General features: G+C 44.0%; 1 protein-coding gene across 4 annotated transcripts; it reads left to right on the top strand.

The window, feature by feature from the left end:
- Window positions 1–569: 569 nt before the first annotated feature.
- Window positions 570–24455, top strand: Apmap (adipocyte plasma membrane associated protein). 4 transcript variants are annotated; one of them, XM_032904392.1, is made up of 9 exons: window positions 570–739; window positions 8546–8662; window positions 14246–14361; window positions 17939–18031; window positions 19077–19193; window positions 20322–20496; window positions 21100–21234; window positions 21632–21824; window positions 23374–24455. In XM_032904392.1, exons 1-9 carry the CDS (start codon window positions 648–650, stop codon window positions 23581–23583), a joined length of 1248 nt encoding a protein of 415 aa, XP_032760283.1. In that variant the 5' UTR covers window positions 570–647; the 3' UTR covers window positions 23584–24455. The 4 variants fall into 4 exon arrangements, with proteins under 4 accessions (XP_032760283.1, XP_032760284.1, XP_032760286.1 ...); XM_032904393.1 differs by lacking the exon at window positions 570–739 and adding an exon at window positions 792–1116; XM_032904395.1 differs by lacking the exon at window positions 570–739 and having other exon boundaries at window positions 8550–8662; window positions 18974–19193; window positions 23374–24454.
- Window positions 24456–24617: the final 162 nt, after the last annotated feature.

The following is a 24617-nucleotide window of genomic DNA, read 5'->3' as shown; positions in this document are numbered from 1 at the left end:
AGTTTAATTACAATTTACATGCATTGAAGTCATGGCTCCCATTAATTCCAGAGAGGAGGGCTTTACCTGCGGTCTGCTCACCTCACCTTCTGGCATATGTTTGACTCACTGTAATACTGCACTATCTGGTGTTTGCTTCATGATTCCTAAAGTTTTGCTATTAGCGGTCTTTTCTACTTGGGCCTGTCTTTAGGTAACTCCCTTTAGAAATTTATCAAATGTCTATTGTATAACCACTTGAAGATCTAGCAGTCAACATCTGATCTTAACCAAAAAGACACATTTTGAACTTTAGCGGAATCATTTCGGAAAAGGTAACAGTTCCGGTGGGGATTACTGCATTGAACTCAGTTTGTTAAGAACCAGTGGCACGGCCCAGCACTCGGACGCGAGGAAGACTCACGCTGCAGCCCAGCAATCCAGACTTGGCGGACTGAGGGAGGGACCCCCTTATATTTCGCTCACTGCTGGAGGCTGGGGCCGGGGGTGGAGCCGCACTGCTGTGCCAATCTCCAAAAAGGGGTGGGACCTGCATTGCAGCTCCGGCGCTAAGTTGTACGTCATTTCCTCGCGCCAAGGGTCGGTTCTGAAACCCTCACGCTTCTCTGCGCTGGTGGAGTCAGTGGAAACAGTGGAGGGGCGGCAGAATGAGCGAGGCAGACGGGCTGAGGCAGCGCCGGCCACTGCGGCCGCAGGTCGTCACGGACGATGGCCAGGTCCCGGAGGTCAAGGAGGGCAGGTAGACCGGGACTGGGCTGGAATCATCCCTTCTCATTAACCCCACTTTGACCGTGGAGCCGGGTTCGGACTGACAGAGCACATTTGTGGGGCGAGGCCTTGCGTGCACCGGGCTATCCGCCCTCGCGCTGCTGTGGACCTTTTCTGTCCTTGCCATCCAGCCGCTGGAGCCAATATCTTTTGCCTTTCTTTAGTTCCGCGCATTTTCCCGACTTGGACGTATCCTTGTTGGATCCTCTCCTGGGACAGCCACTTGATTACTGCCCATTAGCCTTTCGCGTTCCCCGTTTTTCACTTTCCTTGGAGAGAAGTCAGAAAGATGCTGGGTCTCCTTTCTGCGAAGATCCTCCTCCTGCATCTACTACCTTTGCGCAGTCGGTACGCCTCAGCGCGGAGTAGAGAACCGAAGTGACATTGTTGGCAGTTTTTCTGAGAATTCGGTCTTGCAGGTTTTTGTACTAGGGACAGTAGTTACTGACAGTAAATTTCTAAAGTGTTTCTGGCCCCAGTCTTTCTGAATTCCAGAATGCTCTGTTAGCTCAAATCTGAGGCATGCTCCTTAAACCCTACTAGAAGACATTAAAAATCCACTTTTCAACTTGGTGACGTGAATTTTATACTTTGAATTTTTAGATCAGCTTCAAATTCAATGGCAGAATTAACTTATATGAAATAAGTATCAGAAAATATTTATTTGGTCACCAGCAGTGTGATGAGGGGGTGTGGTACATACTAGATGAGAGACAATTTTTCGATTCTGATGATAGGTTTGACTAATGATAATAAGATAAACATACAAACACGTTTTGACTTTGGAAAGAGGATTTGTGGAAGAACAGGAAGGTATTAATGTGGGTCTTGATTAGGGAGACCAGCCATCCTAGGTTGCCTTGAGGTCTCATTTTCTAGGACTCACCTTGCTAAATGTGGATAAATTGTGACATGCTGCTCACCCTGCTTGTGGATATTGCTAATTAATTGCTAATGGCCGGTGAGTCATTAGAGTGAATAAGCAAGGAGTGGCCAAACCTGACTGCAGAAACTAGGAGAACTAGGAAAGGAATGGATGGAGCTGTTGAAGGCCCTATCCAGGCACTTGGAGATGGGAAGTGTTTTGAAGCCTGGGCATCCTGGGACTCTTGATAGATTGGCCTAATATTTAAAACAGCTGCTGTGATACTTCTGATACAAAGGCAAAGGGACATACTTATCTCTCTCTTTTTTAAATGTTCTCTGTGTTTACTTCCGTAATGGCTGCAAATTAGACCCGAAGCTGTTTCTTTGCACCCGATCTTTTCCAGTGTCTTCTATTTGTGCTTACACTGTTTTCACTTTGCCCTTTGTAAACACGTTTGCTGTTTTTAAACATGTTTCTTATTTTATCTTTAGTGATCAGTAGTGGTTGCTTTTAAAGTGAGTTATTGTCACCTACCTTTCTATACTTAAACTTATAACACTTGTCTTCAGCAGTCCTCCTGTATTTTTTTTTTTTTTCTTGTAGTTATTTCTAATAGTTTGTCCAATTATCTTCTTGACTATTGGAAGAATGCAGGGTTAAATGTGAATCAGGAAAGTTTTGTGAAGAGATCTGAAAGTTGGGAGCTCAGTACACTTAAGGCCCTGGGCTTGAGCTTCAGTGCAGAAAATTAAAAGGAAGCCTGGAATCTGAAAAAAGTATAAACAAACAGAATGTTAGAATAAACTTTAGACTTGCTAAAACCTGCAAACCTAACACAAAACCTTAAACAGACTTAAAACATGAGATTTCTCTCTCCTTCTTTCCTTTGTCTTTCTTTTTTTTTTTTTTTTTTTTTTTTTTTGGTTTCTTTTATTTGTCTTTCTAAATCCCCAACCCCCCCTTCCTGTCTTTCTAAATATTGATTGCACAGTAGAGTGTGAATTTTGTAAATGACAATAGGGGGTCAAAAATCTTAGACACACCTCAGAATGGAGGAATCAATGGAAAACTTGATTATCAGAATAAAAGAAGGAAAACAGATTTTAATAGTGGAAGGGGCACTTTGCAATTCTTCAGAAAGTTTCCTGACTTGCAGGAAAGGCAGCATTCAGTTGGTCAAGGTTATTGAGGTCTCAGTGAGTACGATGATTGAATGATGTTACAGACTTTGAGGATGAGATGAGAATGAGTGAAGGACAGAACTGGCTTCTGGACAGTGATTGAGAAGCATCTTTCAGAATTATGCTGTGAGAGTGAGTTTTGGGGTTAATGTCTGAATGTCTGAGTGATTTGATAGTTGAAGCCTTTGTAGTCAGTTTGGAGCATAGGTGGGTGGGGCATTTTAACACGCCACTACCTGTTAGAGTTACTGTTTGACACCGGTTTCCCAACTGCTTCAGGAACTTCATTGAAATAGTAATCCTTGCACCGTGAGACTCTCTTTTGACTCCTTTCTGTCTAGGAAGTTTGCTTTAGTTTTTATTGTATGTGTTTAGGAGTGAAGGATACACTGAGATTTAACAACAATGTCTTCAATATGTCCTGCAGGTCTAAGTCCAATTTTTCCAATTTAAGATGGAGGATAAGAGAGTTAGGATCACAGCGTTTGCATCTACCTCAGCACTGCCCATGTGTGTCTTCAAATGGGTCTTTTAACTTGTTTTTCTGTACTTGCACAATTAAGAAAAAGAGAAAAGTGTTTCTAGGAGAAAGGAATGTGAAGAAATGAGCAAATTTGAGGTTTAGTTACTTTAAAAGATGAGACTTGTTGCTCTTTGGCCTTCATGCTTCCTTGCTTGCTTGTTACTGCATGCATTTGGAGCCAATGGATTTTTTTTCCCCCAGCAGAGTTCATAGTTCATTCTTGGATTCTCAGTGTCTTTTTATCTGATTCAAGGCTCTGTGGCTCTTGAAGGCCCTGTGGTCTGGTGTTCACATACAGGGAGAGTTGGAGATCCTTCAAATATGGCTGTTGACATGGCAGAGGATTTTGTAAGTTGTGGCTTTCGTTGACACAGTTGTCAGAACAGGTTGCATCACTGTGACTTGCCCTTTCCCATAGAGACTGCAGGCAATTCAGGGTGGCCACGTCCCCAAGGGGGTAAGCGTTGCTCTGGGCTCTGCTTAAGAAATTTGGACAAACAAGTTGGTTGCTCAGGGTTCACCTGGGAAGTAAGTTGCCAGCTTTGCTGATTGTATGAGTGTACGCTAGGAGTGTGTGGTGTTCTGCAAGTGAAAATAGAGATAAAGGTATAAGCTAAATTATGCAGGAGTACAGTCTGAGGAAAGCCAACGCAGAGAAAATACAGAGGGTTAGAAGTGGACTGTCAAGCCTCAGGATCCAGAGTGAGGTCAGAAGAGGTAACCGCAGCTAAGAGCAAATAAGTGTGTGCAGAATAAGACTTCAAGAGCAGTTTGCCTCATTTATGTGACACGCTCTCTCCATCTCCAGTGCTTTGTAGCAATACCCAGTGAGTGCCTGCTTTGTTTTCATCGTCATGGAAGATTTTCTGGAAAGTTGTGCTTAGTTTTCATGAAACTTGACCAGCTGGGCAGTGGGGGCACATGCTTTTAATCCCAGCACTCAAAGAGGCAGAGAGAGGCAGAGAGAGGCAGAGGCGGGTATATCTCTGAGGTGGTCTATAAAAGTGAGTTTCAGGACAGCCAGGGCTAGACAGAGAAACCCTGTTTTGAAAAAATCCAAAAACACCACCATCTCCAAAACAAACAAACAAATAAACAACTTGACCAGCAAAATTAAAATTACTAGAAGAAGCTGGATAGTGAAGTCTTGGAGAAGTTGGATAAGATTAATGGTATCCAGCTGTGCACCAGGAACAAATGATAGGTAAAATGCCCACTCTGGATTTGTAGATCAGAATCTCAGGTGTTGTTTAAAGCTGTGAATATGCTGTTAATGTGACTTATGTCTTTAAATCTCAGCATTTGGGAGGCGGAGGCAGGTGGATCTCTGCATTGAAGACCAGTCTGGTCTACCTATTGTGTTCCTGGACAGCCAGAGCTACATAATAAAGAAACCCTGACTAAAAAACTCAAACCAAAACCCAACCTAACCCAACCCAACCCAACCCAACCCAACCCAACCCACAGCACACCACAGCACAGCACTGCACACCACACTCAAGCAAGCAAGCAAGCAAGCCAACAGGCATCCAAACAAAAGCTGTGAAGGTTGTCTTGATTGAGGAACTTAAGTTGGGAGTACCCAACAGGGGGGCTTCTAAATTCTTTAGCTTTGATCCTGCTAACTGTAAGAGATTAATAGTACTGGGTCTCAGGAAATCCTGTCAAGGGTCCCGGGATATCAGTGACAGTGTTGGCCTAACATGTAAGAGGCCCTGGGTTCCATCACTAAGACCACAGAAGGAAAAAAGGTGCTTGCTCAGGTCCTGACAAGGTGGGAGGTGTGGGATATTCATTACAAGTCTTCTTTGCAATTCTGGCTACTTTTCCAGCTGTGGCATTGAATCCTGGCTGGGCTTATTTTGGACACAATTGGACCTTTTACCATGATGTGAAGGAGTAGTGACTCAAGTAGAGTATCGTACTCTGAGTCAGATTACCAAGGTAAGAGTTTGAAAATATAAGGTACAGGGGCTGGTAAGCCTGACGGGACGGGGCATGCTTAGCATGTGCCAGGCTTTCGAGTTCCATTCCCAACACCCTCTTTCTATGTGAGGAGCAGTGAGATAAAGGGAAGTTTGTGTGCGTCTGAGGCAGATTAGGAGAATTTGTTTTGTTAGGCAGCGGAACAAGAAAACTGTACTTCGGTTAGATTTTCGTGCTTGCTTTGGTTAAATGACAGCCTGCAGCCACAGGTCTGGGATTACATAATGTGTTCCTCCATTGGTTCAGATGAGGTGGATGATTGCACCAGTGTCCTTTGAGGGACAGGGACATCCTGGTTGGATTGTATATGTTCTCTGGGTGCTTTGAATATGTCTCTCGTTGGGATTCTTGCTTTTGCTTTTAAACAGCCATCTTTCTGTCATTGGTACCATAACCAGCCCTGCTTTATTGAATGGATGCCTCTCAACTTATTTCTATTGTGGTAAAAAGCTTTAGGTTACTTAAAAAAAATCACTTTTGTACAGTCCCAGGCTTTGGTGTAGCGGTTTGCATAGAAGATTCATTGACTTTGAATTTCTTTTTTCTTTAGTGGAAACAAATCACAGAATTTACTTAAAATCTCCAATTTAGTGCTTTTTGTTTTATAAAATGATAGAGTTTTGTAACAATTTACCATTGTCTAAACTTATATATATGTATTTTTTGGGGGGAGATTGAGATGTAATTCTTGTAACACACAGTTACCATTTTAATGTGTGAAGGTCAGTAGATTTATAGGTTTGTAGTGTTTCTACTTTCATTATCCCATTCAGACACTTTTTACCCATTAAGTAATCACAAAGTTACAAGAAACAGTTTCTATTCACACAGAGATGTCCATAAGTAGATGAGTAGATGAGCATATTTGGGTATACACATACGCACACACATATATACACACACGTGCACACACGCACATAGACACACATACACGCACGCGCGCACACCTACACACATACACACACATACATACACACACATACATATACACACACACACACTCACGTGCACACACACGCGGGGTGGGGTTAGTCTTGTACCAGTAAAAACCAGTAAAAGGAATAATACTGACATTATTATATCACAAATACATGAATGATCCTGAAAGATCTTATGCCAAGTAAATGAAGTCCTTCCTCTTTCACAGAAGCTCCTTGATGCCTGGTGTTATTTTCAAAGAGTAAACCAGCAGTAGTTCACCAGAGTTCTGGCAGCTTTCCTCAGAGCTGAAAGGCCCTGTGTGAGCAGACACAGGCAGTCTGACCAGACATAAAGATCATGCGCCCTGCTGTGAGAGCTGGTTTTACACACAAGTAGCTTCCACAATGCAGCATATCTAACTCTGGGTTGGTGATGGGGTTGGCTCTATGACCGACACCTATGGAGGACTTCAGAGAAATAGCATCAGGCCCAGCCACATCAGTAGAGGCTTCAAGAATGTGGCCTGTCCAGTCCTCCAAACCCTGGAGGGGGCTGACAGTAGTGGAAAGGACCACCATGGGTCTTCAGGCTGACACGGAACCAAATCTAGGCAGAATTGCTGAACACATGGTAGCTGCTACGAATCATTAGAATGAAGGATTCTGGGTAAAAGTCACCCAATTGCAAGTTGAGGAAGGATGTTAATTACTAAAAATCGTATGTTGTGTGGTTCCATTAACATAAAATTTGAAGATAGTAGCACCAGGACATTTTGTAGTGTGTATGACAAGGGCTCTGGGTCCAGACATTTTCCACTCTCTACTACTGCTAATGGGGACAGCAGGCCTAGACTCCTTTTTGCTCTTCTAGTGTTCTTCCAGTTTTGGCAGTGGACATCGCCTGTCAAAACTAAAACTCTTCCCCAGACCCTTCCCTCAGATCTGTTCTGTTAAATAGGACTCCTCCCTCATCTTTTTAGGTGCATATTTAAATTTTTAAGAAAATTTTCATAAGTTCATGATTTTAGCTTTTCAAAATTTGCTTAGGTTAATCTTTTTTTTGAAAAAAATTATTTACATATGCATGTATTTGTATGCGTTTGTGTGTGAGTGTAGGTGTGTAGACATCCATGACATACATGTAGGTTTTTGACCATTTGAGTTCTAAGGAATTAACTCAGGTTATCAGCCTTGGCAGTAAGAGCCTTTATCCACTGTATTCCAGCCCCCTTAAGTTAATCTTAAAGCCAAGTGTTTAGTAAAAATTCCAGGGTCATTTATGTAAAGAGATAATGATTCTATGAGAGTCATCACACATCATAAGAATGTGTGAGGTTTTCTAGTCACTGCTGTCATTTGTCTGAAAGCTACTCGGATTCCAGAGGTAGCACTTAGACTGGTAAAGTCCTTTGAAATTTTGTTTTTTGTTTGTTTCTTTTTTTTTAAGATTTATTTATTCAATATATATGAATACACTATAGCTGTCTTCAGACACCAGAAGAGGGCATCAGTTCCCATTACAGTTGGTTGTGAGCCACCATGTGGTTGCTGGGAATTGAACCCAGGACCTCTGGAAGAGCAGTCAGTGCTCTTAACTCCTGAGCCATCTCTCCAGCCCGGCCTTTTGGAATTTTAACTACTGAATCCATGTGAATTCCCCAGGACTACCTACAAATTCCACCAAAGGAAGAAATATTTCCTCTGATTCCTGAAATGGGGAGGTGCACAATGTTTTGGAAATTAGGGTCTCAGAGTTGGCAGGGCTTCTGTTTCCTTCATGAAAATCTCAGCCCATCCCCACCTATTTGCTCACGTTCACTGTACAATTTATGAATACACCTATCACATTTTTGCAAGTCTTTTCTCCCATCTTTTCTGAGGCAGAATCTTGTCACATAATCCTGACTGATCTTAAACTTATAATCCTCTTCCTTCAGACTTGTAAGTGCCGGACTACAGGTTTGTGAGCTGTGCCTGGCTCTCCCATTACATTTTGTATTTATCAGTTCTGTGAGTTTTTCCTTTGAAATTCTACTAGAAGAAAGAGTATCTGGACTATGACTGACCAGAGTATTTTATACAGCTGCACGATTTTACACAAAGAAATAGTCATGTCTGCCAAGATTGCCAAACTGCTAAAGTTTAACTCTGAACCACAAAGCTGCTGACCTTGCAGTGGGGAAACTGGGTGATCAGAGAAACTAGGTGAGCGGTTGTGCTTCAGAGCAGGCTTCCAGAGCAGCCAGGCTTGTCACTGTGTGTGGCTGGGCTGATTGTCACTCTGTTTTATTTCTGGCAGTTCCTTTAGTGGCAGAGTTTTCAGAATGACCTTCTTGATGCTGGCTGTGTCCCTTGCCATTCCCCTGCTTGGAGCCATGATGCTGTTGGAGTCCCCCATAGATCCTCAGAGTTTCAGGTAAGTGCCCCGTACTCTTGAGAAGGGTTCTCCCAACAAGTGGGGTGTGCGATAGATCAGTGTGGGTTGGGAATTGGTTATGAATAGGAGAGCTCTATTTCTTTAGCCCTTGAGTTTCATAACTTAGCTATAATTCAATATGTGTGAAATTGTCCCTGACATTGTGATAGAAACCATTATGAAAATCAGAATAAGAGAAGCTTAAGAGTTTGAAATAACTGTCCTTAGTTCATTTGAAGTAGCAGAAGCACCCTGTGGTGATTTAAGTCACATTATGTAGTTTTTGTAAGTAACTAGCTTTTAAGGTTTGTGGTTAGTAACTATGTAATTCTGTTAAGTTATAATTCACCAGTGGAGGTCTGTGAGGAATCAGTCTATTGTAATTTGAAAAGAAACCCCCTTAACATGCAGTCATGTTTGTGATTGGCAGGCAGAGTCAGGCCCTTATTGGTGTTTGCTGATATTGAACTTGGGCTGGTTAGAGAAGAGCTGTGTGGTTTGACCTGGAGAAAAGGGAAGGTAGGTAGATTTTCCTGTAGGAGCTCTCTCAACTCCCTGAGCTTCTGTTTTCCCAGCCGTTTTGCAGCACCTACCTCTAGAAATCAAAGGAAAGCCCAGTTCTTCCATTTGGTTGAATAAGTTTGACAAATTCACATTTCCTAATGCGCATAGATTCTGAAGTGGCAAAACTTCAAATCGTCATACCAAAAGCCACTGAAGAGCCTTGGTTCCCCTTGGAGATACTAGTGGGAGTGAAACCATCTGAAGTTTATTTTAGATAAGTTAGTTCCTTCATGTAAAGCTTTAAGGACTTTATACAAGAACTTTGTCTAACTATGAAGCGAAGGTAATCTATACAACTGAATAACATATTGGTGTTTTGTATATAAAAATTAGGATTTTATATTGGATTCAGTTCACTAAGAACACGTTCTGCAGCTAAGGTCCAGCAGACTTCAGAGATGACGTGGACATTCGGGCAAGAGTCACTTGTTTGTTAGATTTAGAATTACCAAATGATCTGCGTGTGTGTGTGTGTGTGTGTGTGTGTGTGTGTGTGTGTGTGTGTGTGTGTGTCAGGGTATGGATAGAGTGCTTACCTAGCCAAGTGCACAGATCCTTGATTTGATCCCAGCACTATAAAAGTCAAAACCAAAATCATGACTGACTACAAATAAAGTGCGTACTGCTGTGGAAATGAGATTAGCTTGCCTTGTATGATCCAGAAGAAATGCTAGCCTTGTCAGTTTAAAGGTTGGTCATTATTTGTATGCTAGTGGGTACTCTTTCTTTCACACTTCCTGTCTGAGGACAGTCTGGTAGTTTGCTCATAGGCCCTTCTTAACATGTAGAAAGATGTTTTAGTCTACTCCCAGCTGAACTGATCTAGGCGTCCTTGAATAATCACTGTGGAGATCAGAAGCCTGCTTGGTCCTATCCTTGTCAAGGGGAGTAGCAAACAGCAGGTGAAGATGTAACTTTGGAGTTGACTGAAGTCCTTTCATCTTGGGTTTGTGTGAGGAAAGAATAGTGATGAACTTAGCTGAAAAGGGGTGTGTGGCCACTGTGGCAAATGGAAAAACAACTCAGTGAGGATTTGACATTGTACAGGGGAGCCTGATGAACAAGAGGGTTAAGGTGCAGCTGAGAGTCTCCACGAGCTCAGATTTGGGACTGGTACATTTAGAAAGTAGAAGAATGGGCCCCTAAACACAGCGAAAGGAGTAGATTGGCTGAGAACTCAAGATTCACAGTGAAGTGAGATGAAGCAAACGGTTAATAAACAGTCAGAAGGCTCCGCCTGGAGCACGAGTATGCGACAAATGGTGCCAGGTCACACACGTGGGAGGAGAGCAGAGCTGCCGTCTTCTCCCAGCCTCTGTTACCATTATTAACCAGGCGTGTGGTGGCTGGCAAGTGTGACTGTGTTTGTGTTTGGAAGTGTCCTCCAGGTTACTAGCGTGAGCTCAGAGCACACTTAGAGTAGTCACACTGAGTAGTCAGAAGGCCTTGGAGTAGGTGGCAAGACAGGAGGCAGGAGCTGCAGCCCCTTAGACTGGAGGATTGTGCAACTTACATTACAGTGTAGCATAGAGGAGGACAAAGGCCTGTTCTTCAAAGCCACCTTCCTTTTCCATTGTGAAAGAGGAGTATGTTGAACTGCATATTTGACATCTTAATGACAAGAGTCTTTGAGGATACATTTGACAAGATGGTGAGACGTGAGCAGAATGACAGGGCTGTCAGTGTAGTCATATGTGGTTGGTGGAGGAGCAAAAAAGCCAGCATTACCTTAGTGATATCAGCTGCAGAGAAGTGAGGCATTTGGGACATCTGTGAGTTAGAGAAAGCTTTCCATAAGCTTGTCTTAGAGTGAGCTCTCTGTGGTTTTAGGCTTCTCAGGTTATTTTCCCCACTTGTAGGAGGTCAGAGAGTGTGTGAGACATGTCTTTTCTTCTTCCCCTGTAAGTGGAGGTCCTACTTGGGTTTAATTCTATATGCTTCTTATAATGCTGATTCTCTCAGTTTTCCCCAACCCATCTTCCCCTCCCTCCTTCCCTCCTTCCCTCCCTCCCTCCCTCCCCCCTCCCTCTCTCCGTTTCTTGCTTCTTTCTTCCCTTTGACAAGGTCCCACTTGGCATCCCAGCCTAGCCTGGAAGCCGATTCTTCTGCCTCAGCTTCCTGAGTGCTGGGATTTCACTGTGGGCTACGTGCTAGTTTCTCCTAGCTTTTGGTATCCCGCTTACTCCTAAAGGCTGCTCTGAGTTTTGAGTTTCATCCTGGTAGTAAAATGCTTCTGAAACACTGTTAGTCTCAGGTGCTGGTGGAATTCATCCTCCTGTTGGTCTTTAAAATGGTAACAACAAAACATTTTCTCCAAAACATTGCTATCTTTTTTATCTTAAATTTGACTTTAATTGCTAAGTATATATTTAAAATGGCTAGAAGCACCCATATTCTTCTGAGGAAAACAGTCTTTTCATTTCTAAGTAGAAACTCAGTTGGTTTTCTAGGCCCTATGAGAGGTAAACTGGATTGGGAGCTGTTGAGCAGAGATCTGTTAAGGTGGCGTGGTACAGGCTAATGCCCTGGATGTGGACTTTTGTGTGAGGCAAACTCGGCACACTTAGATTTGACAGAGCTAGCAAAGGGAGTTAGTAAGTTTGATTGCAGAAGAAAGAACAAAACATGATCCTGGCTGAAAAACTACTACAACAACAAAATGATAAGTAACTGGGCATAAACAGTACAGCTATGGAGTTAGCAAGGATAAACGAGTGTCACTGGCTTTAACTGTAATAAGTACTGTGGCCCGACAATCAAGGTAAGGCCCTAAGACACTGTCTGATTTGGGCTTCTCGGTGGCTGTCCTCTGCTGCCAACTACTACCATGAGGACCTTGCTTGCCTGCTCTTTCTATTTGCATCCAAGTCTGACTGTCCCTGTCCTCCACCTCTTGAGACACGGTCTCCCTTTGTAGCCCAGGCTGGCCTCAAGCTTCTGACAATGCCCAGCCTTAGCCTCCGGAGTGCTGTGATGATGGCACGAGCCACTTATCCCTGGCTCTACATTTTCCTGATGTCTTCCTACTGAGATTTTTCTCAGGTTGCCTGTGGGCAGAACTTCCTGAGTGGAAGGATTTAAACCAAGGTGGGGAGGGTTGAGTGTCTCTGGCATTGGCTTTATGCTCAAACGTGGTTTGCTTTGCACACTCAGCTTGGTGGTTGGGCTTGCCAGAGTCAGAACTAAATTCCTTGGCCAAAGCAGGTAGGCTACTTACTACCCCACCTAAAGTTCTTGGTTAAGCTAAAAGGGTTTGACTTTATGGCTGGAGGAATGCCACGCTTGAGAGCCAGGGCAGAGGGTAAGAGAGAGAATTTAATCTGAGTGTAGTGCTGACTTAGAAGAGGCACCAGGGAGTAAAGTACATTGTCATGAACTGACAGGTAGGCAGAATAGAGAGCTTTTTATCCCCCTACCCCCACCCCCAATCCCCTTCTCCCCCCTCGTGATCAGGCTAGGAAACTGCTTTGCTGAATGGCAAGGTTGTGAGGAGGTTGGGAAATAGTTATCTTCTTCCTCCTTAGCGGTGTGCATTAGGAACTGCCTGCTGGCCATGTTCTTGGGATATAGCAGAGGGAAATAGGAAGGGACTCCTTATCTACACAACATCCCTTCTCAGGGGACCTGTGATGGTTTGTATATGCTTGGCCCAGGGAGTGGCACTATTAGAAAATGTGACCCTGTTGGAGTAGGTGTGTCACTGTGGGGGTGGGCTTATGACCTTCACCCTAGCTGCCTGGAAGTCAGTCTTGCCCTAGCCGCCTTCAGATGAAGATGTAGAACTCTCAGCTTCTCTTGCACCATGCCTGCCTGGATGCTGCCATATCCCTTTCTTGATGATACTGGACTGAACCTATGAGCCTGTAAGCCAGGCACAATTAAACGTTGTCTTTATAAGAGTTGTATTGGCCATGGTGTCTGCTTGCAGCAGTAAAACCCTAAGACAGGGCCAACAGTAAACACACCAGAGAAACAAATCTAGAAGTACATGAGACAATGACGTGCAAAGGGAAGATTAGAGCAAGGACAGGGCCAGGCCCAGGCCCAGGGAGGCAGCAAACTTTAACTTGGGTGCTCAGCATTGGTTTGAACAAGTAGGAAAGAGGAGCTTGTGAGAGAGTTAATGTTAAAGACCAAAAATACCTAGAACCCAAGACCCTACAAGGGGTGGGAGTGGGGATGGGGAGCAGAAGAAACAACAAAACGGGAGAGGTAACAGGACTGGACTGGGCAGTGTAGGGCCAGACTGGGCAGCATAAGAAGTGACTGCAAGGACTTTGGTTCTGAGTGAGATGGAGCGTTTGCATCAGTGGATAGATACTGTAGAGCGAAGTGGGGCGCTTGATTGAGAATAGACTGTAGGGGTGAAGAAACAGAGGAGAGAAGGTACTGGTGAGGGCAGAGGGCAGCAGAGGACCTGAGAGGAAGGTCCAATCATGTCTTCTTAAAAGTGGCCTCAGCGGTAGCTGGCAGCATTGGCACCTTTGCCTGTGGGTGGGAATGAGTTGGGAGGAAAGTTGCTTGACTTACTTTGGGAGGGGAGGATGGTCTAGGGCTCAGCGGAGTGTACCTGTGTGAGGGCCTGAGCACTGGATGCTATTCCAGACTGGCTTCCTTTCTTACCAATATGTGTGAAACAAGAAGCCGGTTGCTGTGGAAGGTCACCAGGGCTCCCTCCATGTCAGGCACACAATACTACTTAGAGAACTAGTTATAGGGCTGTCTGCATCAGAGATTGTGAGGATGTTTCATTGTCTTGAGGCCCTAATGGTGATGAGACCCTCAGGGTGTCTGGGGTGTGGGGACTTGCAGTGTTTTTGTTAATTATTTCCTACTATAATTTTTTCTGATAGTCTTGAAGTTTTCCCCTTAACCTTTAGATTTCTGGCATTCAAGGATGTTTTGGGAATGTATTCTGTGTGTCAGAACAGGGAGTTAGACATGCCACGGGTCCTCAGGAAACATTTTTTTTCATAAATATTTTTATATACAAAATACTGCAATTGTGTTATTTTACAGCTTCAAAGAACCCCCTTTCATGTTTGGTGTTCTGCAACCAAATACGAAGTTGCGACAAGCAGAAAGGCTATTTGAAAACCAACTTAACGGACCAGAATCCATAGTAAATATTGGGGGTAAGTAAATCAGGGGACCTGATTTCCAGGTTGCTATTGTTTCTCAGGGTGGTGGGTTCTGTGAGAGTAGCTGCAGTGGGACACAGCTCCCAGGTAGGGGAGCTCTGGCCTTGAATCTCACTTGTGAATGTCTCAAGGAGCAACTCTAATTCTTTGTCTGATATACATTCCATTTTTGTTTTTTGTTGTTGTTTTGTTTGTTTTTCTTTCAAGACATGTTTTTCTGAGTAGCCTTGGCTATACTGGAACTCGTTCTACAGAGCTAGTATTAAACTCAGAGGTCTGGGCTTGCTCCTGCATTCTGTGTGCTAGGATTAAAGCTGTACACTGCCCAGCTGCACTGGGTGATTTTGAGTTCAGTTTTACAGAACACTTTGTTGTGCTCAGTATTGTAAGGAGGCGAAAGGCAAACGCAAACACTGCCATTGTGTTCATCTATGCAGTTAGGTAGGTGTGATTTGATAGCACCCTAGTTCTCTGCTCACTTTGTCTTTGTTCTGCACAGGTTTTATTTTGAAGTGAACAATAGAGGTTCTTAGTATTTCCACTGAACCCATCCATTTCAGGATGGGTTTTCTGGAAACAGGAATTGGGCCTAATGTAAATCTGCCTCTTTTTGTTTTGTTTTGTTTTGTTTTGTTTTGTTTTGTTTTGTTTTGTTTTGTTTCATTGGGATGAGACGTAAGCTAAGTGTTGAAAGGACACAGTTAATGAGATGAGCAAACCTGGACTGGGGTGAGGATTTCTGAGTAGCAGCTTTGAAATGCTGCAGCCCTGATTTTATTACGTTACCTGGGCAGTGACTGTGGGCATTTTGTGCTGTGCACTTAGTTTTGTTTCTCAGCTGGCCAGGGTCACTGCTGCACAAGTGTTCGACAAACTCTTGTCCTGCTCCTGTTTCTTCCCTCAAGACCCAGCAGCTCCTCATTGCTACAGTCATTGCTTTGTTATATGGCTTGTGAAGTAATTTTTTCCCAGTAAGAGTAAATACTTCTTGGTAGAACTTCTGTTCCTCTTAAAAGATCTTGGCATTGGTTGGTACATTTCTTTCATCAGTTGTGGTGAGGAGCCACCACTGTCATTTCCACTGGAACGTGTAAGTGTTGGTTGATGGCCTTTGCTGCCGTGGTGAGTGCACCCGCTCTGCCTTCTCCCTTTCTCCATACTGAGCAGCTGTGTACTGGGTGACACCTCTGCTGTGGACCCAAGACAGCCGCTCTGCTTCTGTTCCTGTGGATGTGAAGCGTAAGTCGGCACCCAGGCACCTGCTCTTGCTGCAGCAGCCTTGTTTGCACGGTGTCCTGGGGGAGACTGGCAGGTGCTGCCTGCCTCAGGACAAGGGCTAGGAGAGCAACCATCAATTAGCGCTCTTCGTCTGTTTTCAAGTGAACCATTTTTAAACATGTTTTCCAGCTATGAAGTTATTCCCACTGACATCAACACTTTGAGCAGCAAGAGTGCAGGGATTGTTTATAGACAGTGAGTTGTGAATTCTTCACAAGTAAGGGTCCAAAATGAATCACGAGAATGCTTTACCCTCAAAATTATAAAACCTACTTTATTAACTGTCAGAAATGTTCAAAATGGTTTGTTTTGTATATTATTTTTGATAATGTTAAACATACACATATTTTTGTCATTTTCATCCTCTCAGCCTCTTTCACTCATTTTCACTCCCTTTCAACACTGTTCTTCCTACCAAGTCATCTATTTTCACAGTTTTTGTCTTTTTATTTATCTTTTAAATGGCCCACTGAGCATAAGTAGGATTCCTTTCAAGAGTGTACATGGGGGTTATCTACTGGACCAGGCAGTGTAACTGGCTGGATCACAGAAGAAAACTACTCTCCTTCCTCAGCAACTACTAATTGCAGTATATCCTCAGGGAATTACTCCTCCTCCTTAGTCCATGATGAAATGTTGACAGGTTCCTTCCTGTGCAGGTCACCATAGCTTCTGAGTTCATGAATGTAACAGCCATGCCACATGCATGAGACAGTGTTTCACAGCATTCTTTCTCATCCTGTGGCTTTTACATTCTTTAGGTTCCCCTCTTCTGGGATGTTTCCTGAGCCTTGGAGGGACAGTGATGTGGATGTCTTTTGAGGGTTGAGCATTTGGCAGTCACTTATCCTCAGTGACAGTTTGCCCAGTTGGAGTCGGCATTAGCCGTCACCCATTGCAAAGCTCTGACCAAGGCTGAGGGCAACACTGATCTATGTATACAAACATATATTTAGAAGGCAGTATGACACCATTTCTATTTAGCAAAACAATAGTTTGTTCCTCTCTAGGACTTATAGCTTCTTAGCCATGGGCTTTTGATCAGAGCAAACTATTTTTAATAATGGAGCAAAAAGTAGAGATGTTACCGGAATGGGCACTGGGTTCAACATGCAGGTTTTGCCTTTTCACTGCTGTCATCTACCAGAGCTGTGCTGCTATTCCCACTGTCAGTTGGTTTTAATTAGGGGTCACTCTTGGCATTGTATACCCTAGATTTGAACAAATTTGTAACGCCATCACTGAAGGTATTTTTACTGTCCTAAAGTTTCCCTTGTTCTCCTTCCCTCTTTAACTTTTGGCTCCTAGTGACTTACATTTCTGCATTGTTTGCCCTTTTCAGAACCTTGTAGCATTAGAATCATACAGTCTCTTGAGGTACCTTTTGCATCTCGGTTTGTGGATAGTGGTCTGTGGTCTGTTTTTCTTAGTGTCTATTAGGGATAATACAGAAGTTGTGACCCATAGAATAGAATTAAGTTAAGTATTATTTCAGCTTCTGTCTTCTGAAGCAAATTTTAAGAGATCTTTTTTAAGGTAGAGCTCACCAGTGAGCCAGTCACTGGAGACTGATGCTTTTTGTCCCACTGTTGTTAATTATTTATTCAGTTTCTTTAGCATGCATAGGCCTGTTCGTATTGTCTCTTTCTCTTTGTATAGCTTTGGCCAATTTCATCCTTCAAGGAAGCTCCCCAGTCAGCCCACATAATTTTGTTATTTTACATCCCCCTCTTACTCCCAGACAGGGTTTCTCTTTGTAGCTCTGGTAGTCAGGAGCTTACTCTGTAAACTAGGCTGGTAGTCAGGAGCTTACTCTGTGAACTAGGCTGGTAGTCAGGAGCTTACTCTGTAAACTAGGCTGGTAGTCAGGAGCTTACTCTGTAAACTAGGCTGGTAGTCAGGAGCTTACTCTGTAAACCAGGCTGGTAGTCAGGAGCTTACTCTGTAAACCAGGCTGGTAATCAGGAGCTTACTCTGTAAACTAGGCTGGTAGTCAGGAGCTTACTCTGTAAACCAGGCTGGTAGTCAGGAGCTTACTCTGTAAACTAGGCTGGTGGTCCAGAGCTTACTCTGTAAACTAGGCTGGTGGTCAGGAGCTTACTCTGTAAACTAGGCTGGCCTCAAACTCACAGGTTTGTCCGCCTCTACCTTCTTAGTGCTGGGACTAAAGGTGTGCACCACTCCCACCCCCTACTCTTTACCCGCTGGCTTCTTTAAATTTTAAGGGTTTAACTTTTTCCTCTACATCATTTTCCACCATAATGATCTTTTCCCTTTTTGTTTTCATAAACAGATGTGCTGTTTACTGGCACAGCCGATGGCCGAGTTGTAAAACTTGAGAATGGAGAAATAGAGACCATCGCCCGGTTTGGTTCGGGCCCTTGCAGTAAGTTGCTGAAACTTCATTTGGAAAGCTGTCGTTTTCACTTTTGGAGATCTGCTGACGATTTGGCAGATAGGACATGCACTGGTGTTGCCTCCATTTTTTATTGCCATGTCATCTGACCTTGGAGTGTCCTCTTGGGCAGTGGTCATGTACTTCCTGCTGCCACATCCTCTCATCATCCCACCCAGTTTCTGGTTGCCTTCCAGGAACTTCATCCAGCTGTTAATGGCTGTGGATGTGGGTGCTGCTTTATATAAAGGCGGGGCCTTGGTGACTGTCCTGGGCTTACATGTGATTCTTTAGTAACTCCTCGGGGATTTCAGTCATGTCACTCAAGTCTCATTCACACCTTGGAAGCATGAGCAGAAGAATTCACTGTTTAAAAACTGGCCCATAGGATTCTTACTTTTTTAAATTAACTAACTCATTGTACATTTCTATTTATTTTATTTTATTTTTTTTGTGGTACTCTGGGTGGAATCTAGGACCTGATGACCAGGGAGTTGTTTTATCACTAGGGTACACAGCCTAATTATCATTTTTGATAACTGGGACATTTTATAAAAAATGTTTTCGTTTCAAAATAAAAACAGCATACACATATAAAAACCAAAATAAAAAATCATCTTGCATCTTTTGTGATGTCTGTGCTGACATTTATGGAGTACCTTTTCAGGCATCTTTGTATATCCACGCTCACACTAAAGATTTTCCACTCCACTCCACCTGCACTCAGCGCCTACACTGGGCACTGGACAGTGGGCGCCCCTGTGGTGCAGTAGCACGTGCAGTAAGCCCTGTAGTGAGCACACCCTGTAGTGAGCACCACTGTGAGTGTGTGCTGGGTAGCACCTACGTTAAGCACTGATGTTGAGCCCCTTGCAGTGACTCTAGGCTGAGGCAGGTCAGGTTCTAACGCTGTGGTCTCTTTGCTCTGTCCAGCGTGGTGTCTATTTAGGGAGGTATGGAAGAGATACTTGGACACTGAAGAGGGCACAGGTAGAATCTTGGAGCAGCCGCCGATTCCTATCGTTTATCTTCCTAGAAACCCGAGATGATGAACCTACCTGTGGGAGACCCCTGGGCATCCGGGTAGGACCCAACGGGACTCTTTTTGTGGTTGATGCATACAAGGGACTGTTCGAAGTGAATCCTCAGAAACGTATGTTACAACTTGTTTCTTTGATATTTTCAGATCTTTCAAAGAGTATGCACATAACGCTGATTTAATAAGTTTAATAAGATTGTTAAATATAGTCTTCAGGCAACTGCAGTGTTTTCTTACTAAATAACACCACAAGTATTGCCCACAGTATAGATACTGTGTTGGCCACCAGAGAGTTGCCTCTCGGAACCTGCTTTGGTTCTTGGGCATCTGTGTTTTAGCCACTGCCTCTCAGAAGCGTTATTTTGTAAACATGACTTCTCATCCTCTTGTCTGAGAATCTTTTCCCCCTTAGGCAGTTCTCCTCTTTTCTCTTGTGACTGGTCATGATACCACCAGAACTGGTATTACAACATGTGCTGTGTGCTCTCTCCATGCAGGATCTGTATGTGGGGCTAGACCATGGGCATTGCAGATTGGCCCCTGCTTTCTGTTGGTTATGTCTAGGGAGGGTACTCAGCCTCTCTGTTCCTGTTTTCCCATTTAGCATAGAAGGTTAATAGTGGATCTTCTCTGTGGATTCTTGCACAGGGTCAAACAACAGTGTGTATAGGAAGCTTGGCGCTATATACATCCTTTCTGTTGTTTGAATTTTGAATTTTGAGCTGGGAGGTCTCATTGTATTACCCAAGCTGGCCTCCAGTTACTGTGTTCAAGCTCTTCTCTAACCTTACCTCTCACACCCAGAACTGCAGTGTGTTCCTCATTCCTGGCTAGTTTGAAAACTCACTATTGTTGCTGCTTAAAGTAAAAGTGGATAAATGGGATACTTGATTGTTTATTCACCTGGGCTAACACATAGCACTAGGTACTTTTACATATTGTTCTTAATAGGTTTTGCTTTGTTTTAATTTTGTTGATCTCAATTAAAGAATGTATTCTTCATCCTTAGGATGGATGCTGCCTTCAGTAAAATTTAGTTAAGAAAACAAACCCCAAACCAAACCCCCCACAAGATTATCACCTAAAGCTGGTAACTGAGGGATAAAAGAGCTCACTGGGGGATAGAAAAGCTCTTGTTAGTTTTTTTCTCTTGACATCAGTTATGTTGATTAACATTGTGAAATTATCAAGAAACACATTCCTAAAGCGACAGTAAATCTTTAATTTTTTTTGTAACCTCAGGTTCAGTGAAACTGCTGCTATCCTCTGAGACTCCCATTGAGGGCAAGAAAATGTCCTTTGTGAATGATCTCACTATTACTCGGGATGGGAGAAAGATTTATTTCACGGATTCTAGCAGCAAGTGGCAGAGACGAGACTACCTGCTTCTGGTGATGGAGGGCACTGATGATGGGCGGCAAGTGTTCCTTTCAGCCTTTCTTTCAATTAGGGGATTGGCCATAGGTGGTGGCAGCAGGCCTTGTTTCTGTTGGAAGCCATAGTAGGGTCTCAGCACATAGTAGGGTCTTATTCATAGTGTCTAGGAATAAGACCTTAGTGTCTCCGGAAGGTCTCACTTCTTCAGCGGAAATAAAATGAAGTCTAATCATGAGGGTGGTCCTAGACAGAGTGGGTGAGGTCCACTGTAGGATGATGTCATTATGCAGGTAAAGGCAGGTACAAGATAAAATGCCTTCTTTTACCCCGCACTAGGTCTGGGTAAAAGAAGGCATTTATTTTAATTCTACTGCAACAGTCCACCAGTGGGCCTAGGTTTCAGGCCATGCCTCTAAAGGCTGGCGTGCTGGCTCTCACTGTGCTGACCTAATTTTCTGGTCAGCAAGGGGATCCGCTGTAGACTGGGAGGGTCTGTACTAGCCAGCCTGGGACCACAGCCACGTAGATGGCTGGCTTGGCTTCTGTCACTCTAGTGGGAGGCTGAGTCACTGTTCCTTTCCCCAAGCCCACAAGAGACCATGGGCTCTTCTCTCTTGTGACTGTTGTGTTGGGCCTTCCACAGCTTGTTGGAGTATGATACCGTGACAAAAGAAGTGAAGGTTTTGTTGGACCAGTTGCAGTTCCCTAATGGAGTTCAGCTGTCTCCTGAGGAAGACTTTGTCCTGGTGGCAGAGACAGCTATGGCCAGGATACGAAGGTATGTGTATGGTGTGATGGAGCTCGCCATGGCCTGAGGTTGGATAGACATGAGGTGAATAGATATCTGAGATGCTTCACACCCCGTCTGTAATGAGAAAGTTGAAGTTAGACTGGGTTTGCTTACGTCTCAGCCTTTGCGAGGGTCACAGTACATTGTGCCTTGATTTCATGCCACCAGCAGTCTCTTTCCCTGTAAGGTAGGCTTCGGTTCTTCCTGCCTGTTTAGTCCTTAAGACGTCTGTCGTCAGTTTTGTTTGCACTTAGGACAGATAGATGTATTTTATTTTCCAGACATATATGTGAACTAAGACCAGTTTTGTGCTTGGCTAAACACGTTTCCTTAATTTTTTTTCTTTTTTTTAATTTCTCAATGCTTACTTGGGCATGTTTTTCAGAGTCTATGTGTCTGGCCTGATGAAAGGAGGGGCAGACATGTTTGTGGAGAACATGCCTGGATTTCCTGACAATATCCGGCCCAGCAGCTCCGGCGGGTACTGGGTTGCTGCTGCAACCATTCGTGCTAACCCTGGATTTTCCATGTTGGATTTCTTATCTGACAAGCCTTTTATCAAGAGAATGATTTTTAAGGTAATTATGAAAATTGATTCCCAAAAGCAAGATGGAAATGAGTCTCACGGTCAGTTTCTTTGGCCTGACCAGTTCTCAAACTTCCAGGGTATAGACAGAATATCTGGTACCTGTCATACCCACTTCTAAGCATTTTATGTGTTCACACAAAGGTGTGTGCCCGTGTGAAGACTTGATTTCAACCGTAGGATCAGCTCTCTGGAGCCATCCAGACAGGCAGGGCTGCCCAGCCTTTGAGCCCCAGGGATCTGCCTGTTTCCATGTCCGCAGCACTGGTCGTGTGCTGCCACTCTGGCTGTTTCCCTGGGCACTTGAGTGGTAAGCACTTTGCTTGCAAAGGGACTTCCCTAGAATTATAAACCCATTTTATTCTTTAGCCTATATTGGAAGTTGAAACATCTGTGCCCTGCCCTTGCCTCCTCTGTATTCCGTGCTTCTGAGTATTTTGTCATTTACCCTCCTGACTACCCCTTAACCAGGTTCCTCAGAGGCAAAGCTAGGAGGTGCAAGCACATGCTTACCCTTCTGTTTACTTATTGTATCTATTTAAACTAAAAGTCACAGTGTGTGCAAACTGTCTTAAGTGTGACTGAACCCCGTGGACTGCATTTTAGCTTTCTTAGTTCCCTTCGTCTTGTATCTTTCTTGTCTAACACTGAGATGCTTGTATTCCCTTATCCTGCATATGTTTCCTTAGTTTTTGAGACAAGATTTTACTAATTGCCTAGGTTTGTCTAGAACTCACTTTCTACCTCTCTAGTGCTGGAGTTACAGGTGCACACCGTCTGCCTGCATGTGTTTACTGTTTAATCAGTTCTTCCAAGTACAGCCACACTATGGCCACTGACCCCATCTGAGGAGACTCTGGCCTGGCTCTAACCTTCACACAGCGTTGCTCCTTTCCAGTGTTTTTTTGTTTTTGGTTTTCTTTTCTTTTCCTTTCCTTTCTTTTCTTTTCTTTTTTTTTTCAGTGCCAGAAATCATGTCCCTGCATGAGATTTCTCTCCTTGAACTCTTTATGAGCCCCACAAGACTACCCTGTTAGTAGCTGTGCTCAGAGGTGCCCAGCTCTGTGCAGGGGCACGCCCACAGGGATTGCAGACAGAGCTTCACGGAAGATTGAAAAATGGACTTGTTTAGAGGTGATAGTGTTAGTCCCTATCTGAGTGTGAAAGGCTTTAAAACTCCATGATTTGCCTCTTCCACTCCTTGAATATTTATAGAGGACTCGTGGCTTACTTTGGTTAAGCTGTACTGGTTTTGACCCAGTGTTCTGGCAGGCAAAAATGGTTCTCACCTTGACTCAGTACAGTAATCTCTTAGAATGTATCTTGCATTTTTCTGTGAATGGCTGTGCCATTGCCGTCTCTGTAAAGACTTAACCTTTTTGGTCTGGTCTGCATGGGAGTGGGAGCCATGATTCTGCTCCCGCCCTATGGAAACCTCCCTGACCCAAGGATGCTTAACCATTCTTAGGTGATGAGGAGTCGTGTGGTCAGTTTGCTTGCAGTCAGAAGGTAAGCTCTCTTCCCTGATACTTCCCTTTCAGCTGTTCAGTCAGGAGACAGTGATGAAGTTTGTACCACGATATAGCTTGGTCCTGGAAGTCAGTGACAGTGGTGCCTTCCGGAGAAGCCTGCATGATCCTGATGGACAGGTGGTCACCTATGTGAGTGAGGCACATGAACACGATGGATACCTGTACCTGGGCTCCTTCAGATCTCCCTTCATCTGCAGACTCAGCCTCCAGTCAATTTAGCCAGCCCAGCAGCTGCCCCCACTGTGCATGCCAGGAATCATCACACTCAGTCATCTAGGTCTGGAAGGAGCCATGGACATAGCTCTGTTCCTGTGTTCCTGCTAGTCCTTGGAAGTGTGGAAGTAGCTGCTGCAACCTGGAGAAGATATGGGCCTTACTCGTACTTTCTCCAAGAGGTGTCTCTCACCTGGACTCAATGTCACTTTTAGAGGGAAATAGTGTATCTGCTATGGGGAAGACAAATCATGGAAAGCCATTTCGCTTTAAAAAATATGCTAAGTACAAGGATTCTTTAGTACTTGGAAAGTTTAATACACTTGTCACAGAGCTCAGGGTTTGATGATTAGAGCAGGGGATTAGCTCTATCTGACACCTTCTGTATCTTCATTCTAAAGTGGGGTCATGCTTTTAGGGGTGGTGTGGCGGGTGCCATGGAAGTAGTAATGCATGTGTTGATGCAGGGATTATGCAAGCTGAAACTTGTTCTCAGGGGCCATGTCAGATGTGTGAGAATACCTGGACTCCTGGTTTTCCTCCATAGTAAAGGGGTGTTCTCCCATTCTCTACAAGTCTCTTCATGCCAGAGGGTTTTCAAGACTCCCATTTTAGTGGCCAGGAGGATTTCACTGGGTTTCTTTCTGTGACTGCCTTCTCCACTGTAATTGGGTGACCCAGCGAGTTTGGACCTGCCCAGGGGTGTTTTAGAGATGCCCTTTTATGACTTGATTCCTTTTAGACCCACAGATGTGATTAGCGAACTGTTGATGTAATGTTTGTGCTAATGTAATAAGCTCCAAGTGTTGCTTATTTCTTGGCAAGTATGTTTATACACTGGTCTTAATTTTGATAATAATAAATCATATTAAACCCACTTTTCTGCTGGTTATTCTTTTTGGTAAGGGTATTATTTTAGGGCAAGACAGCCATCTAACTTGCTTAGAAGTGAAGCTAGGGGACCTCTCAGGATACCGAGGGTCCTCAAGTGGCTTCCCTGCTTTGATTCATCCCAGGTCTAGCGTTGGCTTTCTCTCCTG

This window comes from Rattus rattus, chromosome 5 (assembly GCF_011064425.1).
Source record: "Rattus rattus isolate New Zealand chromosome 5, Rrattus_CSIRO_v1, whole genome shotgun sequence".
NCBI lineage: Eukaryota > Metazoa > Chordata > Mammalia > Rodentia > Muridae > Rattus > Rattus rattus.
This window is presented reverse-complemented; position numbering and strand designations above follow the sequence as displayed.